At 36.5% G+C, this 17036-nt stretch overlaps 1 protein-coding gene across 1 annotated transcript in view; it reads right to left on the bottom strand.

Moving 5' to 3' along the window:
- Window positions 1–2545: 2545 nt before the first annotated feature.
- ZCCHC7 (zinc finger CCHC-type containing 7) overlaps window positions 2546–17036 on the bottom strand; it is a gene marked incomplete in the record, with an annotated part of 147572 nt that continues 133081 nt past the window's right edge. The window contains 3 exon segments of the mRNA XM_015820229.2: window positions 2546–4052; window positions 6991–7108; window positions 13522–13617. Coding sequence (XP_015675715.1) covers window positions 3592–4052; window positions 6991–7108; window positions 13522–13617 — 675 coding nt within the window.

Below are 17036 nucleotides of genomic sequence, written 5' to 3'. Positions count from 1 at the left end.
CATATATCGTAACTAATTAAGATATGCTTAGTGTTGTTCTGAGACTAAAAATTAGAGAACAAGAAAAAAATGCTCATTTTTGGACTTTTGCATTAGACTTGTGCCAGGTTTTCAGTTGGGATTGGAAATCTGCCCACAAAAGAATGCAAACCAATTTGTGAAGCTTGAAGTTGGGAAACTGATGCTGTGTGGTCCTTGATGCTCTCTGAGTATGCTTCTTTTCTTGCACATGTTTCATTACCCAATTAGGTATCATCATCAGTGACTCTTTTACAGCATGGCTAAAATCGCTTCTTGCTATCCTTTAAATGAATAAAAAAGGGGAGGAAATGAGAAGGAAGGCTCTCCTCTCCCACAAACACACATTCCATAGTTCAAACAATTCCCTTCTGCAAAACCTTATCATTCCTTCTTCCTACTTCAGCAGCAGGCTTTTTTATTTTTTCCAACTTAATAAAAGTATTAGGAAGATGTTGAAACAAAGCAACAAAGATTAGAGGACAGGAGGTTAAAATATATGAAGAACGGTTGCAGGAACTGGGTATGTCTAGTTTAATGAAAAGAAGGACTAGGGGTGACATGACAGCAGTGTTCCAATATCTCAGGAGTTGCCACAAAGAGGAAGGGGTCAACCTATTCTCCAAAGCACTTGAAGGCAGAACAAGAAGCAATGGATGGAAACTAATCAAGGAAAGAAGCAACATAGAACTAAGGAGAAATTTCCTGATAGAGAACAATTAATCAGCCGAACAGAAGTTGTAGGTGCTCCATCACTGGAGGTTTTAAAGAAGAGATTGGACAGCCATTTCTCTGACATGGTACAGGATCTTCTGCTTGAGCAGAGGGTTGGACTAGAAGACCTTCAAAGTCCCTTTCAACTCTGTTATTCTATTAAGAAAATATACAAAAGGAGCAGTATGTCTATCCTTCTGACCTTCCACTCTGAAAAAAGAACAGGACCACAGGGAGAGGAGGAGGAGAGAGAAATCAACAAAAGGCTGAATTTGAAAGTGAGCTAGAACAGAACTGGGGTTGTGGAGAAAAAAATCCCACCCCTAAATATACTCCTAGGCTTCCTATTTAGGAAGCAACTGAGGGTGCTGCCAACTGCTCTTAGTCTAAGCTCCCATCTCCCCTTTTGGTCACAGATCCAGAGGAGAATATGTGCTTCCCTGTGTATAGGATCATATAGACAGATGAAGACAAGGAAGCAGAAACATATACTATGCTTATGCAATGTGCTACTCCGTAATACAGAAGAAAATACTTACGGCTGCTAAGGCCACTGCTGGTAATAGGACTGGAAAGAATTCTAGATCCCAAGCTCTGCCCGTTTCTTCTCTTCTGATATACTTGCAGTCAGACTTTGAGTGCATCTCTGCAATGCTTTTTTCCAGAGATAAGGACTTAAACTCAGACACCTTCGAGGTAAACACTGAGAGTTTTAAAAAGACAAACGTATTCATACTCATTTCTAATGCGCTAGCGCAGGGGTCTTCAACCTTGGCCCTTTTATGACTTGTGGACTTCAACTCCCAGAATTCCTAGCTGAGGAATTCTGGGAGTTGAAGTCCACAAGTCATAAAAGGGCCAAGTTTGAAGACCCCTGTGTTAGTGGGATAATATTGATTTGAATAGATAAAAACAGATAGTGACCAAAAGCAGACCTGTAAAGGATTATTCTATTTTTTTAAATTAGAATCGTAGTGTCCCATATTCATTTTATGATGCAGTTCATCATCCTACCTTGATGATATCACTTCTTTGTATTCAACTGGATTTCCCTTCATTCTGTTCTGCATGTGGCTATTCATGTTTCACTATTGGGTAGTGTAATGCTGTCCTGCCAATATTTGTGCTCAGCTGAATTATTTCTCAAGCATTAATTACAAAGCCGGATCCTTTCATCTATAATTTTTGAATTTCACTTCCACCTTGCAAAAGAGAACATTTACATTATTATTCCTACAGAGCGTCTTTCTTTTGTAAATTTTCTATGGCATACTTACAATTGCAATTTTATTTATATACCAAATCCTGTTAACTCAGACTGTAGTGTGGATGGGTTACTCATTAGATGTTCCGGGCAATAGTACTAAGGATGTAGGACAGGGGTCTTCAAACTTGGCCCTTTTATGGCTTGTGGACTTCAACTCCCAGAATTCCTCAGCCAGGCATGCTGGCTGAGAAATTCTGGGAGTTGAAGTCCACAAGTCATAAAAGGGCCAAATTTGAAGACCCCTGATGTAGGAGATGATCAGGTTGAGTCCAAGAGTGGGGTCAAACACGTTCATCAATTTTGGAGTCCCTTCAGGCCCACAAGAGATCTAAGTCCAGCCCCACGCTCATCTACTGCCAATTTGCCTTGATCTTTAGTAGTTCAGATTCTTGTAAAGAGCTAGCATGGATTAGACTTGTACTCATTTGAACAATCTCGGTTCCTGATTTCTTGTGCCTGACAAAGGCGGTATGTTCTGTTATTATCATCGTATCTTGATGAACTTGTTATTTTAACATGCTAAAAAAAACAGACTCAGTATAAAAATAACATTTTAATGTTTAATAATCAACCCCCTATGTAAAATACATCGTTTGGACATAGAAATTAACAAGTGAAAAAAGCAGCATGTTTGGGAAGCCGAAGTCTCACTGGAGGTCACATGAATTGACAGTATTAAAGAAAGAAGAAGAAAAAACAAAAATCGGGCATCCAAATGGTTACTTTCCCCTTAGACATAGCAATGTTTTTCAGACATAAATTTCGAATTGCAATTCAAAGTACAAAAATACCTAACTTTAATAAAATGAGTTATAAAATAATTTATTTCTCAGAAACATAAAAAAGCCATCCGGGATTATATACTTTAAAAATTAGACTTCAATGCATTTTACGCTTTCTCACTTGAACAAAGACTTACCTGGACTGTCAAGTCAAATTATAGTGCTACATCTATGACAAATTTGAGGATAATCATATCTAAGAATGTGGCATAAGATGGCCACCTCCTGAAACACTCTGTCGGGAAAATAAATTAGGAAGCAAATAATATTTCTCGTATAACATCCTTCTCTGTTGCTTAAATTTATTCCGTACATTTTTCAAAACAAATCAACAGAGGAAACATGATACCGCTAGGCCTTCATAAGGCCTGTAAATCCAAATCACTTGCTCTTCCTTTTTTTTGTCCCTTCTATTAAACAGGTGAAATCGCTACCTCCATTTATTTTTGTATCCATACCTAGGTCACCTGTCAATTTGTCTACGTTTCCTTTAAAGTTTGCATGCAAATAAACTATATGCATTAAGCAGAAATATTTTGAGACATAGATTTACAAAAAGAGTGTATGCAACTGAGGATATGTATTATTTTTTTAAAAAAAATGCTTTCATCTTACCACTCCCCACCTCCTACCTCTATATTTCATCCAATATTCCAGGAATTGTGAAAACATTTAACAAATAATGTATCTCTAATGCATAAATAACTTGTCATTACAAACCAAGATGCTCTCCTTATGGAATGGTTACTGATACACTCTCTGTGCTGTGATAGCCCAGTCTGCATTTTGTGGAAGGAATAAAGCTCCATCTCAGATCAAGCTGGCTTTCGGTGTGGTTTTCTTTTTCTTCTGTTTGATAAGAAATAAACTTTCATCCCTGGCGCAACTATTGTTTGTGTGGCTCCTCTGCTTTTTCTTTCTCTTCTGCCTTTTTGTTGAACCCATAGAAATTTGTTGATTTTCAGTTTTGCCATCTGCCAGAAAGCCAACACTTTGATGATGAGGAGTTTTCCTTTTGCACCTCTTATGTGCATTCATGTGGCCACCTCTAGGAAAGCACTCTTCTATCGCATAATTGTTTTGAGCTTCCTTCTTACGCTTCCTTTCTTTGATTAGATCTGCATGAGATTTTTTCCTTAGATTGTTGTGATCTCCCCTCTTGCCATGCTCCTTCCAAACTTCCCTCTTTTTCTTATGTTTGTGTTCTTCTTGATCATAATCTGTATGTGGTCTTTTTAGAGTCTTGGGTAGAAGGCCAGCATTCTGAAGTTCTGCAAAATAAAAACACTTGATGATACTTCACTTAAAATACAGAACACTGTATTTGTTACCTCCCTAATATCTAGATTTAGAAAAACCAATCTATATCCTGTTTGCAATTAAATAAATGTAAAAAAATAATAAAGCCTTGCATATCTATCAATTTTAGAGGTAATTTGTAAAAAGCACACTGACCAGCAGACTGATAATGGAACAAGACACCTAAAACTAATGAAATACCCATGGCAATTCCAGTCTATAACATTCTGCTAAACCTATATGTTTGATCTCAGAGTGTGAAACTTCAAATCAAATATTTGATACCAAAACCGGATAAATCTTCCAATAAAATAATTAGAAATTAGAATACCTTTGAAATCAAGTAATCTTTGATAAAATGCAAACACATATTTTAAGCAAATGTTGGACAAATTTAACTTTATTTTTGAAAGTCATGAGTGACAATCCTGAGAGGAGACAACCTACAAACAAGCTAAAAAAATTTCCTTTTCACAGGTTCACTGCAGATCCTTGATTTATTAAGGAGCTTAAGGAGATGAAGCAGGAGATACCAATAAGTACTGCTGGAAGACCACCCATCACAAGTCTGACTGGATGATATTTGAGTCTACACAGTTTGATTCAAATAGCAGAAAGGAGATATTTTGCTGTCTTGATTGCATTTGCCAAATGCCACCTAGCAGCTCTTTTTAAAGTAACTAATTTCCTATTGGGGAAAGATGATCAACAAACCCTATCTGAAGGACCGCTATGAAGAAGGAAGTTGGACTTCATCTTGGGGAGGGGAGAGCATATAAATATATATTTCCTCCTCTCTTAGCATCTTTGTCCCTGATGGGCACAATCACCATAGCAGCCAACAGTACCCAGTATAACAATTGTATAGATATATTGAACCAAAGCTTTAATAAATACAGCTGTTCCCGCTAATGATACTCCGGCATTCAAAAGCTGATAGCCATATATTTGGGCCCTGAGGCATACATGCAATGTGACAGAAGTTCTGACTCAATCCCTAGAAGAACAGATTCAGGCTGAATATCTTCAAGACAGAATGGCTGTGGTAATGAACAAAGATGTCTTCCCCCATTCAGTGGTAGTTCACAATCTGGAGATTTTGTGGAAAGCCTTTTGGAAAGCTTTTGCATCCTTTTTATATCCACCCACCATTTGTGGACATACCTGGATTGGGAAGTCTTGCTTATAATCGCTCATATCCTAGTCATCTCCTTTTTCCTTTGCTGTAATGTATTCACCTTGGGGCTGCTCTTGAAGAAATTTTGGAATCAATAGCTGGGGAAGATACATATAACCTGGTACACCTGGGTGACCCTGCTTCTTCAGGAGCTGAGCTGGTTGCCAGTTTGTTTCCAGATGCAATTCACGATGCTGGTTGTCATCATTAAGGCCCTAAATAGTTCTGGTTTAACTATTTAAGGGACTGCCTTCACTCGTATTCATCTGTCTGTCCATCCAACTCAACCCAATCAATTCCCACAACTATACGATCTATTCTTACAAGATTGCAACTGAAAGTGTGCTTTTTTTGATAGCTATCCCCACATTTTGGAATACCCTTTCTACAGTGATTTCTTCTTCTTCTTCTTCTTCTGCCATATCCGTTATCGGACGTTGGCGATCATGTTGGCGATCCTGTTTTTATCAGCAGCCACACAAAAAAGTGCTGCTGAGTTTTGTCCAAACCAGTCCCTTAGATTTTGAAGCCATGATATTCTTCTTCTGCCTGGACCTCGTTTGCCTTCAATCTTTCCCTGTAGGATTAAATGGAGTATGCCATATTTTTCTGGGTGTCGCATCACATGTCCGAAATATTCTAACTTTCGTTTTTTAATTGTTTTGTTGATTTCCCTTGGCTTTCCCAGGTGGCTTATCACCTCATTTCTGATCTTGTCAACCGCCTGAAATCCACATTTCAAATGCTTCTAGTCTCTTCAGGTGGCCTTCTGTTAGAGACCAACTCTCTACTCCATAGAGCAGGATAGAAAAAATACAACATCTGACAAGCCTGATTTTCAATCTTAGGCTTATGTCGTGACTGCAGAAGACCTTTTTCATTTTGAAGAATGCTGTTTGAGCTTTCTCTATCCTTATTTTTACTTCAGTGGTCATGTCCCAGCTTTCATGTAAATTAGAACCGAGGTGCGTGATCCTTTCAACTTTTTCTACAGTGATTTGGTCAGCTTTAATTCTAATTTCAGTCTACGTTTTGATACACTGAGTGGGGGTTCCTTCTCAAATCTTTTTGTTAATGTTGATGTTTTTATTTTGTGAGATTGTTAGCCACCTAGAACATCGAGATCAGATAGTACACACATGAAATATTGTTTTTTTAGAGAAGAGGTTACAATCTATGAGGAACTGGACTTTGCAGTTTGGCCTTCTGACCTTTCGGAAGTCCTGAGTGTCTGTTACAAAAATCAGGTTGATGTTTGTTTATTTATTTGCATTTTTAATGGATCTGTGGTGGATTTTTTTTGGTGCAAATTGGAACATTTGGCATTTTGGCATCTGAAACTCTTCCATTTCCATCCTTAAAATTCTCACCAAACAGCTCAAGGTTATGCTCTCAAAATTTGCAAGAAAAATGACTGAGGTTCGCATTGAGTTTGGAAGGTTTAAAAGGTAGAAATAAAAACAAATTAGTCAGAGGCAACCTATTCTTATTCTAGCTTTATTTTTAAAAAATATTGTGCCACCAGACATTGACTATTTTGTCACTAAATTTTGGCATGATCTTGGGTTATTGGGGGGGGGCTGCAGGTGGGGGTGCTAGGGACCATATGAAACCTTCTGGAAAACTTACCCATCTTAATCTAAATAAGTTAAAAGAGGCAGTAAACATAATAGCTGGCTAAGAGATTTTTTTAAAAAAAGAACAAGATCACTAAATATATATATATATCATACCTTGCACTTTTTTCTTTGCTCTCTGGAGGCTCTTCTTGATATCATATTTATTGTCATAGTAACAGATAAAGGGGTAAGAAAGAAATATTCCTCCAAACATTCGCTTCCCTGAGCATTCCTGCAAATCAGATTTTAAATTATTTTCATACTGCTGGTTAATACAAACTCAAAAGAAACAAATGAAAGGAATTGACCCAATAGCTTTTCCATTGGTAGTAAAACAATCTGTTTTCTCTAATGATGCATACTGAACCTGCTGGTTTATCCCAAAAGAAGAGGGGCAAGATTATATAAATTATAATTGCAAATGTAACCTGCATGAAATATCACTACAAATTTAAGGTGCAAGTGACTGAACATAGCTATAGATTAATCTAGGTTCATTTTTCCTATAAATCCACATAATCCTGAAGTTACAACTATTCGTTTAGCGACTATTCAAAGTTAAAACGGCACTGAAAAAAGTTACTTATGCCCAATCCTCACGCTTGTGAACACTGCAGCATTCCTACAGACATGTGTCCAAAATGTTGCTTAGCAACTGGCATGTATTTTACAACAGTTGCAACATCCCGGGATCATGTGATCACCATTTGCAACCTTCCCAGCTGGTTTCCTTCAAGCAAAGTCATTGAGGCAGCAGGATTTGTTTAATGACTTTGTGATTCATTTAACAACAGCAGTGATTCGCTTAACCACACTGGCACAAAAGCTCACAATATTGTGACTCGCTTAACAACCGCCTTGCCTAGCAATGGTTCCAATTATGATCTTAAGTTGAGAATTACCTGTATTAATTCATTGGAAAGCCTGAAAACAAAATCAACCGTATGTCAAATCTGAGCTGCATTTCAGATAGGTCTATAATTAATGGCCAAAAGGTTGTACTTTCTTCCCATATAGTATCATCAGTAGACATATTATGCTTCCTTTAGGACCAAGGGAGCCTTAACAGTAAGTTCAAGACCATCTTTTGGTACGGTATAGCAACAAAATTCCTAAGCTATCTTTCTTGCCTATGAGAAAAATGTTCAAATCTGGAACAAATCCAAAGGAGAGAGTGAAACTTTCTATAATACAATGACTCCGTTCTATGATCTTTTGTTGATTTTGACTTGTACAGAGCAAAAGAAATCTCTCCAAACCACATCTTGTTCTATCTACAGCTGCCTCAGTTTTGTAAGAAACTTATCTTCTAGGCTCCGGAATTCAAATATACGGGATGAAAGTAAAAACTCACTTTAGTCAAGAAATCCAGGCATTTTAATTACTTACTTATTTTATTAAATTTATATGCAGTTCATCTCACTTGACTCTGGTAGCATTATCTTTCATCTAAAGATCACAATTTTAGAGCAGCAGATAAAGAAGTCACAATGAATTTTTTTTTTTTTTTTTGCTTTTGTAGGAAATAATGGTTTAATCATATTGGAGTGTTATTTATTTATTTAACAATATTTGCTCACTGCTGTAATCACAAGGATTCTGGGCAGCGCCAGTAATGAAAATTAAAATGTTACAAAATATTCTTTTAATACAATAAATAGTTGCATGATAATCATATTATTGGCCAAAGATTTGTGAGAATAAAAGGATTTTTTTTTAAATGAATGAAACGTTAGCTACATAATACTCCAGAATTTGGAGGCTATTACTGAAAAGGCCTATTGTTTTGTCCTGGCCCACAAATACTGGTAGCCAGGATGGAGATCATAATAGGCCTCTTTTGTTGACTGTACTAGATAGGCAGAATCTTTTTTTAGTATCATGGTCACATATCTATGCTAGTGGCTCATAAGGTTTCCTAAAGGATGACCGCAGACTGAACTGGACCCAGAAACCTACTGGTAATCTATCATAATACTTAGTAATCTAAATATAGATTTTACCTTGCAATAGCCTGGTAAATGATCATTACATTCTGGACCAGTTACAAGTTCTCAGTCATCTTCAAAAGTACCCCAACATACAAAGTTATTGCAGGGCATAAGTTATTGTTGCCGGCAGGTAGATAGGTAGGTTGGTCCAGATAGGGATGAAATTGCATATCATCCAGATCAGGGTGAAGGATCCCTGAATATGGCTGTCAACGCTGCAAATACTGTATATTCTTGCTTTGACAATATGCAGAACTGTCTGGTATTTTTAGGGTTAATGCAGAGCAGAAGAGGGTGGAGGGAAAAGCCCGGGAAAGAGAAAGGAAGGAAACCTTTGACCTTCACACTAATTGGATAACGTGATATATGATAGCTAATTTAGGGAGGGAACATGCTGATAATTTAACTGCTCAGAGGAAGAGAACTTAGATCTTAGCATACCTTCGTTATGCCTGTGCCGACATTTTGTAACAATAAATTACTTTTAGGAAAATCAATGCCTGGAATTTCTTTGAAGTGTTTCATTAGCCAGAACCATAACAATGGCTTTCTACCGCTGTTTCAAAGAACCCTGAGGTCAGGAAGGTCTCCAAATCATGGGCCAGTTCTTTTGGGAGAGTCTTAATTCTATCAACAGTCACACTGGCTTATATTCCTTGATACTTACTAATAAACATCTCCACGTTAGTAGAATATAATCTAACGTTGTGTCTGCTAATGCCAGGCAATCAGAAAACAATACCCTAATGAAGGAACAATCAAGGAGAAAACCACACACCCCACCAATACTGGTGAGACCTGCTACTGTATATAAACAGGGAGCAAACTTCACACTCAGATTTCACATTCAGTAGCACTGATGATGTTCCCTAGTCAGGTAATGAAACATCTGCAAGCAAACAAGCTCAGAGAGCACAAAGAATCCCACAATTCAATCCTGAGCTACTTAAACTTTCCTCTATTGGATTTTGTGCCTCCCTATCTACATCCTTATAGCTTCCATACCCTACAGATTTTGGTAGCATTTTCAGTCAGCCTGTCTCTCTCTCACACAGAGAGAGAAAGACACACACATACACACACAGAGAGAGAGAGAGAGAGAGAGAGAGACAGACAGACAGACAGACAGACAGACAGACAGACAGACATGCAGTTGTACATCAGTCACATGCTGATGATATCTCACTCTAAACCAGGGGTGTCAAACTGCTGGCCTGTGGGCCGGATGCGTCACGCGGAAGCCGCGCCCACCCCATTGCCGGCAATGGCAAAACTGGTCCCGATACATTGCGCGACGTCACATGACATCGCAATTTTGATATGTCTGCTTTAAACCCACAAATAGCCTTTCCCAATTTATAAATTTGATTTGAAACAACTGGTTATTTAATGTAACTGAAGAGATCATCTGCCAATCCACACACAATATATCTTGAAGAAAACTTTGTTCTGAAACTTCTAAAGTATATGGAATGTCTTGGCTGAAGTGCAGCTCTCTGCATACCACACATGACTAGGTGCAGCTTTCCCTAAATCCCCTCCATGCCTGAAACCAATATAGTGAATTCTAAGAGAAATATTGAGGTCACCCAGAACAAAAGGTAGGGGGGAGGGTTGAGTGAACTCATGGATAACTACTCAAAAAACTTCAGTTACAGATAAGTAATCAGTTCTTCACTGTGGTCTCTGTGATCATACACTCATGGGTGAATAGCTGGCCTATTATCTAGAGGGGCTTAGTGCTCATAAGGTACAATACAAAGGACTGCAGCTCTAAAAGCTACATCCTTCTGAGAATCAAAATCCAGATGATAATGCTAGATACAGATAGGAAGTTGTCCTACATAATTATGAAAGGAAAATCTAATGTAGAAAGGGTGCAGATGGAATCCTAGCTCTTGCAAAGTGACCACAGATCAAAAGAGGGCACTTTTGGTTGCTCGGCTCATAACACAACCTGATGTCTGCAACAATCCATTTTGAAAAATCCACAGGGTCTAGGATGGACCCCAAAAAACTAAAAACATATACTGATCTCAATGAAAGTGAAAGGGAATGACTTTTCAATTACTGTTTGGAAAAGGAGAGTACAGTTATGTTCAGATCTCAAAAGAACACAGGCCCATGATTTTTGGCAAGACATTTTTATAAGCTTGAGAAGATTCTGAGTGAGCTCTGCTTAGATGTATAACCCATGTGCGTGAGTCATCATGATAAAGAATACTTTCAGGGAAGAAATAAAGATTTCTCAGTGATTTTCCATTTACTTCTACCAACTGCCTTCTTGTGATTTCATGCATAGCTATTAAATAAGGATAAATAATCCTTGATTGCTGTGGAATATACTCCTCCAAAGTTTCTGGAGATGCTGTAAAGACAAATATTCCAAGAAGATGGCCTTTCCCTTAGTAACTTGACAGTAAAGCCCTAGTGGATAAAAAAAAGTAGAGGCCTCTAAAAATAACCACTCCTACTCGTTTTAACATGGATCTATTGAATAATAATCTGAATAGTGTATGACATGCACTTCCCAGACCTGTCTCCTCTAAGTCAACTGCCACTACTGCCACATGCTTTGTATTTTTAAATACTCTAGAGATGTTCCTTAGCACCACAGGTAAAACACACAGGATAGAAATCTCAGGCTCTTATCAACACACCTGAGAAAAGTTGTATCTGACTGACAGTTTGGAATATGAATGCTAGGCAGAGCTACAAAGTCTCTGCTTTGTTTTGTTCTTTTGGGGTCCTGCAATTTGCAGATGTGGGCACAAATGTGACTACTAAGATTTAACTAACATTGGGATGAGTCCTCCAACTTAGATTCTTGTATGCAGGGCTTTTTTTGTCATAGAACGCCCAGAACGGAGTTCCGGCACCTTTTTTGGATGGAACTTTGTAGGGTAGGCAAGGTGGGTTGTATGACATGTGTGAGTTCCGGCACCTTTTTTTTTTTTTTTTTTTAAAGCACTGCTTGTACGAAGGAAAAAGATTCTCAGCATCATTCACTTTTGATTGCTAATCCTTTAGGTTGCTTTTTAGCTCCCAGTTTCTTAGAACAATATGGCTTAGTAGCTTGTTCTTTGCTTCTACTAAGGCTAATATTTGCAGATTTCTAAACTAACATATTCATTATGTTTCATAGACTGGCCATTAACTGCAATAAAGAATATGAATGAATGGATGGATGGATGGATGGATGTATTAATTCCTGAAGATTGTGATAATGTCTATAACACAAGCTGCAATGTCTTCATAGTTTCTCATTCCTGATATTCAAAGAAGAATTGAAAAATGCAAGATCTGTTCCTGTTATGAAAATAGTGATCTGTCTGGAGAACTGTACATCTCTTGCTTCAGAACATGATGTTACATTAAGGCAGATATCTACCCATCATTGACTCCAGATGATTTAATTAATATACTGTTCTTAGGATAGTTCCAATTCATTAAAATGAATACTACTTGGTCACTAAATTATACCAGCAAGCCTTAACAGATACAGGAAACCTCTGTATTAGTTAACCTAGAGTAGACCACTCTTAACTGCTGACTTTTTCTTAATCAAATTCTTCACTGCATTTATTAACAAATTTATTGGTTAGTATCATTTTGACATGCCCACTGATTCTGAATTCTCTTTTATAACAGGTTGGTGACAATTAAAATTGTGATGTGATATCACTGTCTTTGAAAAATGACAAGTTCTTGTAAAATCTCAGTGAAGTCAATGAAATGTTAACATGCTCCATTAGGTCATTCAATTTCTCATAATTTTTTCTCGTATCTGATCAGCCAGACACTCCCTGAAGCTTAAGATGTCAAATGTGGTAGAATAATTCCAACTATTTCTAGAACGAATTCTAAAACAGGGAATTCTGCACAAATCCCACATAATATATTTTATTATAAATCCATATAAATTCCAGGAAATTTTAAACAACATTCCCATTTTTAAACTATCTTACTAAACTATGCTTTTTTTTAAAGCAATCAATGGGCTGTAACTTGTTTTATACAATAATGTATAGGACATTTATCATAATAAATGTCTTCCTTTTGCTATTTTATTTTTACTCCCCCCCCCGATGAAATTTATTGATATCCCAATCACAGTTCTGTTCAAAAGCTCTATTTATATTCTTATCATCTATCGAAGACTTCCATCTCTATGCAATTAAATGGTCTTCCTGACTTTCTCCAAATCATAAAAACGATTATTTATTTATATCCTGCCTTTTATTATTTTTACAAATAAGTCAGGGTGGTAAGCATATCCGCCTTGAGTTATTTGTAAAATAACTGAGCCCTTGTGGTGCATTTTTATATGTTTTGGACTTAAACTGCATGAACTTTTTAATAAAACTCGTTTATCAATCCCAATATTATTGATTCAGTTATTTTCTTATAGCAGTTATTTAAAACTGTCTACTTCAACCCTATATCCAACTTTATACGTTTGGGGTTTAAATTATATGAAGGATGATCGGGAATACATGAATTTAGCTTTTTCTAAATCATTTGCAGATTTTTTAAAATAAGTATGGGGTATGCAATTTGTTATATAGTAGTTGAGAAACAAATATGGACCTTATCAGAAAGTAAAGTAACCTAGCAAATATTTATTGTTTATTAATACCATTAAGAGACTTACAAATCCATAGTGGCCTTTCTCTCCACAGTTGTAACAGTATGCTGAAGCAGGTTGCACAGAATAAGAGTCAGCCTTCTTGAGTGGTCCTGCTCTAGTCTGAAACAACAACAACAACAAAAATGGCAGCAATGAAATTTAGTAAAATTCCAATTAAAATGAACTAAATTAAAACAATATAGTTTCACCATCCAATAAACAGCAATGGAATTATATCTGTTACCAATTGGAAAAAATGTATTGCAGTTATATTATACATACCACCATATTCAACGTGTCTTATATCTATGCAGATGTCCGTATTATTGCAGACTTAGTCGTATCAATTATAATCCATACCCCAATTCAGATAAAATGAAAAGTGTCTCATAAGAAACCTATTGGTAACTATGTGGTAGCAGGTAGCACATTAAAAACCATTCTTTACACAACAAAAATCAAGGAATACTTCTAAGTCAATCCCCAAAATAGCCATGCATTAACTTTTGTTATGTTCTTGGATTAATTGCAATTCATTTTGCTATCTGCCACTTGATTACCAAGTTCATAAAAATACTTCCCTGCTGAGAGGAACTTAAAAGTGAAAGCAGAATTGCTGGGAGGAATGTGGGATATGGATATGTGTATGGATCTAAAGATAGATAGTATATAAACTCTAATGTGATACCCAATATGACCATCATAGAGCCGGTGAGGATCAAGCTGCTAGCAATTGGCAGAATTAGCCTGCAATACTGCCTTGTAACCACTGTGTCACCACTGCTCTTATATCTGTATCTCTATATATCTATATCCATCCATCCATCCATAAATACATACATAGAGATATAGCAAAATATGAGAAAAATAGAGAGCCAGTTTGGTCTAGTGGTTAAGGCACCATGTTAGAAACCAGGGGATTGTATGTTCTATTCTCACCTTAGGCATAAAAGACAGCTGGGTGACTTTAGCCAGTCATTTTCTCTTAGCCCAACTTACTTCACAAGTAAGCTGGTTGTGGGGAAAAAGGATGATGAAGGAATATTAGATAATTTGCTGCCTTGAGTTATTTATAATAATAATAAATACAGGATTAAAAACAATCTAAAAAACATACAGAAGTATAAAAATGTATTCCTCTTAGATTCACATTCTACAGATTTCCAGAAGCCCAATGTATGATATTACAAGGCTTTGGCTCACGGTGAGCAGGCCCATTGCATGGACATCTAAGGCCCAATTGCTGTTAACATTTGCTTTCATTTTGTGTGGACAAGACTTTCCACTGGTCAGGATTTTCTAAAGTTTCTACTATAAAGAGCAAATATCAATTCAAAATATATGTGGAATGAGAGCTTAGAATGATTCTCTCAAAAACAATATCCAGATTTCAGGACTTATACAAAATTGAAAACTCACTGAGAAGTGGTTGTAAATTTGATTATTTTTTATTGTTTAATTCCAATGAAAATATTTTTATTTATAAAGTTTAAACATTCTATTCCTGTATGTGTAGTAGTTTCTCTGTGTGCATGTTTTAGAAATTGTTAGTTTTACTTACAATCATAATTGGGACTAGAATTTCTGCTGCTAGGCAAGGCAGATGTTAAATGATTCTTGCACCCAATTTTATGACCTTCTTTGCCAGAGTTAAGCGAATCACTGTACTTATTAAATGAATCATGTGGTTTTTAAGGGAATTTGGCTTCCCCTATTGACTTTGTTTGTAGAAAGCATGCTGGAAAAGTTGTAAAGATCACCAAGACATTGCAACCTTTGTAAATACATGGCTGGTTGCCAAGCACCCAAATTTTGATTACATGACCATAGGGATCCTACAACGGTTATAATTGTAAGGATTGGATGTAAGTTACTTTTTTCAGTGCTGCTGCAAATCTGAATGATTGCTAAACAAACTGTTGTAAGTCGAACACTCCCTGTATTCATGGGAAGTGTCACAGAAATTAATTAGGTTGAATTTTCTGGTATAAAAAGCCTTTTTAAAAACATCTTCATTAAAACACATTTTCACTGCACAATAGAAACTTAAAGAAGAAAACTTGGGTTTAGCTAACATGGCTTAAAACAAAAAATAAATCACAAAACAGTTTTTTATACATCTCGAGAAGGAAAGAGTTTTGCAGGTTTATCCTAATGCTCTTACGCAATCCTTGAAATGAATGGATGGAAAAATGTGAAAATTAGAGGTAAACAGATTAATAACACTTTTATCTTGATTTTATTTTTTAAAAGGTAACTAAGGACTATATCCAGGTATGAATACATTCTAAAAATAATCTCAATCAGACAATTAAAAACCTATTGTTTAATATCCATTCCTTAACAATTACCATAAAGATTTGTGAAATCTTTCTATTTTTGAATGTAATCACCATATTTGAACTGTTTGAATAGATTGAACTCTCTCCCAGAGTTGCTTATTATAATTAACTGGTAATAATGGCTGGTGAAAATCACTTCCACCAAATATTATTTTGGCACCCAGTGCAAAATACACGAGAACAAAAAGATGTTATGAGAACATTATGAAAAGTAGCTTTTTTCCATTTCAAATCTCACAAAAAATCCTCAAGGAGTTTTGGGCTGCAGGAAGGATGTGTGTTTTTATGACCTCAAAAAATGTCTGTCCAGCACTTCATTTTGTTTATGTAATTGAAAAGGTCAGATTTAAGGAGACAAATTAAATTGAATACTTGCCGTTCAGTTTAACTACGCATACCTCCCTACAGCTGTCCAAAAGTCAAAAGAGAAAAAAGAACCTCACAATATGTTGTCAAGCTCACTATATTCTAATTATTTCAGGTTTTAAAAAGCATTTAAGGTTTCTGATCCAATAGGTAGAAAATGATAGCAGCAGCTCTGCTATAGGATATTTTTTTTGTTAAAAACATTTAAATAATCTATATTTTGTAGAGTGATATTTTGAAGATTACTTCACTATCAATATATAGAAGTAATAACCCAGTAGATAGCATTACCTATAAAAGGTCCATCCCATCTGCTATTCTTCCTGAAAGCTTTTCATGCACCAGTAAACTCAGTAAATATCAGAAGATAAAGCATAAGCCTACCACGCCACGGATTTACTCCTAATGTCTCCTCAAAGTGCAGCCCCGATGCAACGATTACAAATGATTTTCTTCTAATGTCATTTTACATAACCCTTTTTTCTGCATGAGTAGTTAGTGCAGAATGAGTGAGTGAATGAATGAATGCCATTAAAACAGTTAATCATTATCTGGGACACTGGCCTTCCTCCCTTCTCTGCAAGGAATCTCCATGACAAAGGCCAAGAGATCAAAATGCCAGGGCTGCCTTGCTGGCCTATTTCTAACAGTAATTTTTTATGCAAATGGCCCTGCTGGGCAGCTCCCTCGGTGACCTTGAGATGCCCTTATCTTAAACTGACTTTGATCCAATAAGGCCTTCTTTCTATGAAGCTCATTACTTCTCAAGATATGTATCTGACTTAAATTTCACTAATTAAAAGATATTATTTATTCACAGGGTGTGTGTGG

The sequence above is a fragment of the Protobothrops mucrosquamatus genome, unplaced genomic scaffold, assembly GCF_001527695.2.
Source record: "Protobothrops mucrosquamatus isolate PMUCROS unplaced genomic scaffold, P.Mucros_1.0 scaffold1096, whole genome shotgun sequence".
Classification (NCBI taxonomy): Eukaryota; Metazoa; Chordata; class Lepidosauria; order Squamata; family Viperidae; genus Protobothrops; species Protobothrops mucrosquamatus.
The sequence above is the reverse complement of the archived record's forward strand: the minus strand, read 5'-3'. Positions and strand labels throughout refer to the sequence as shown.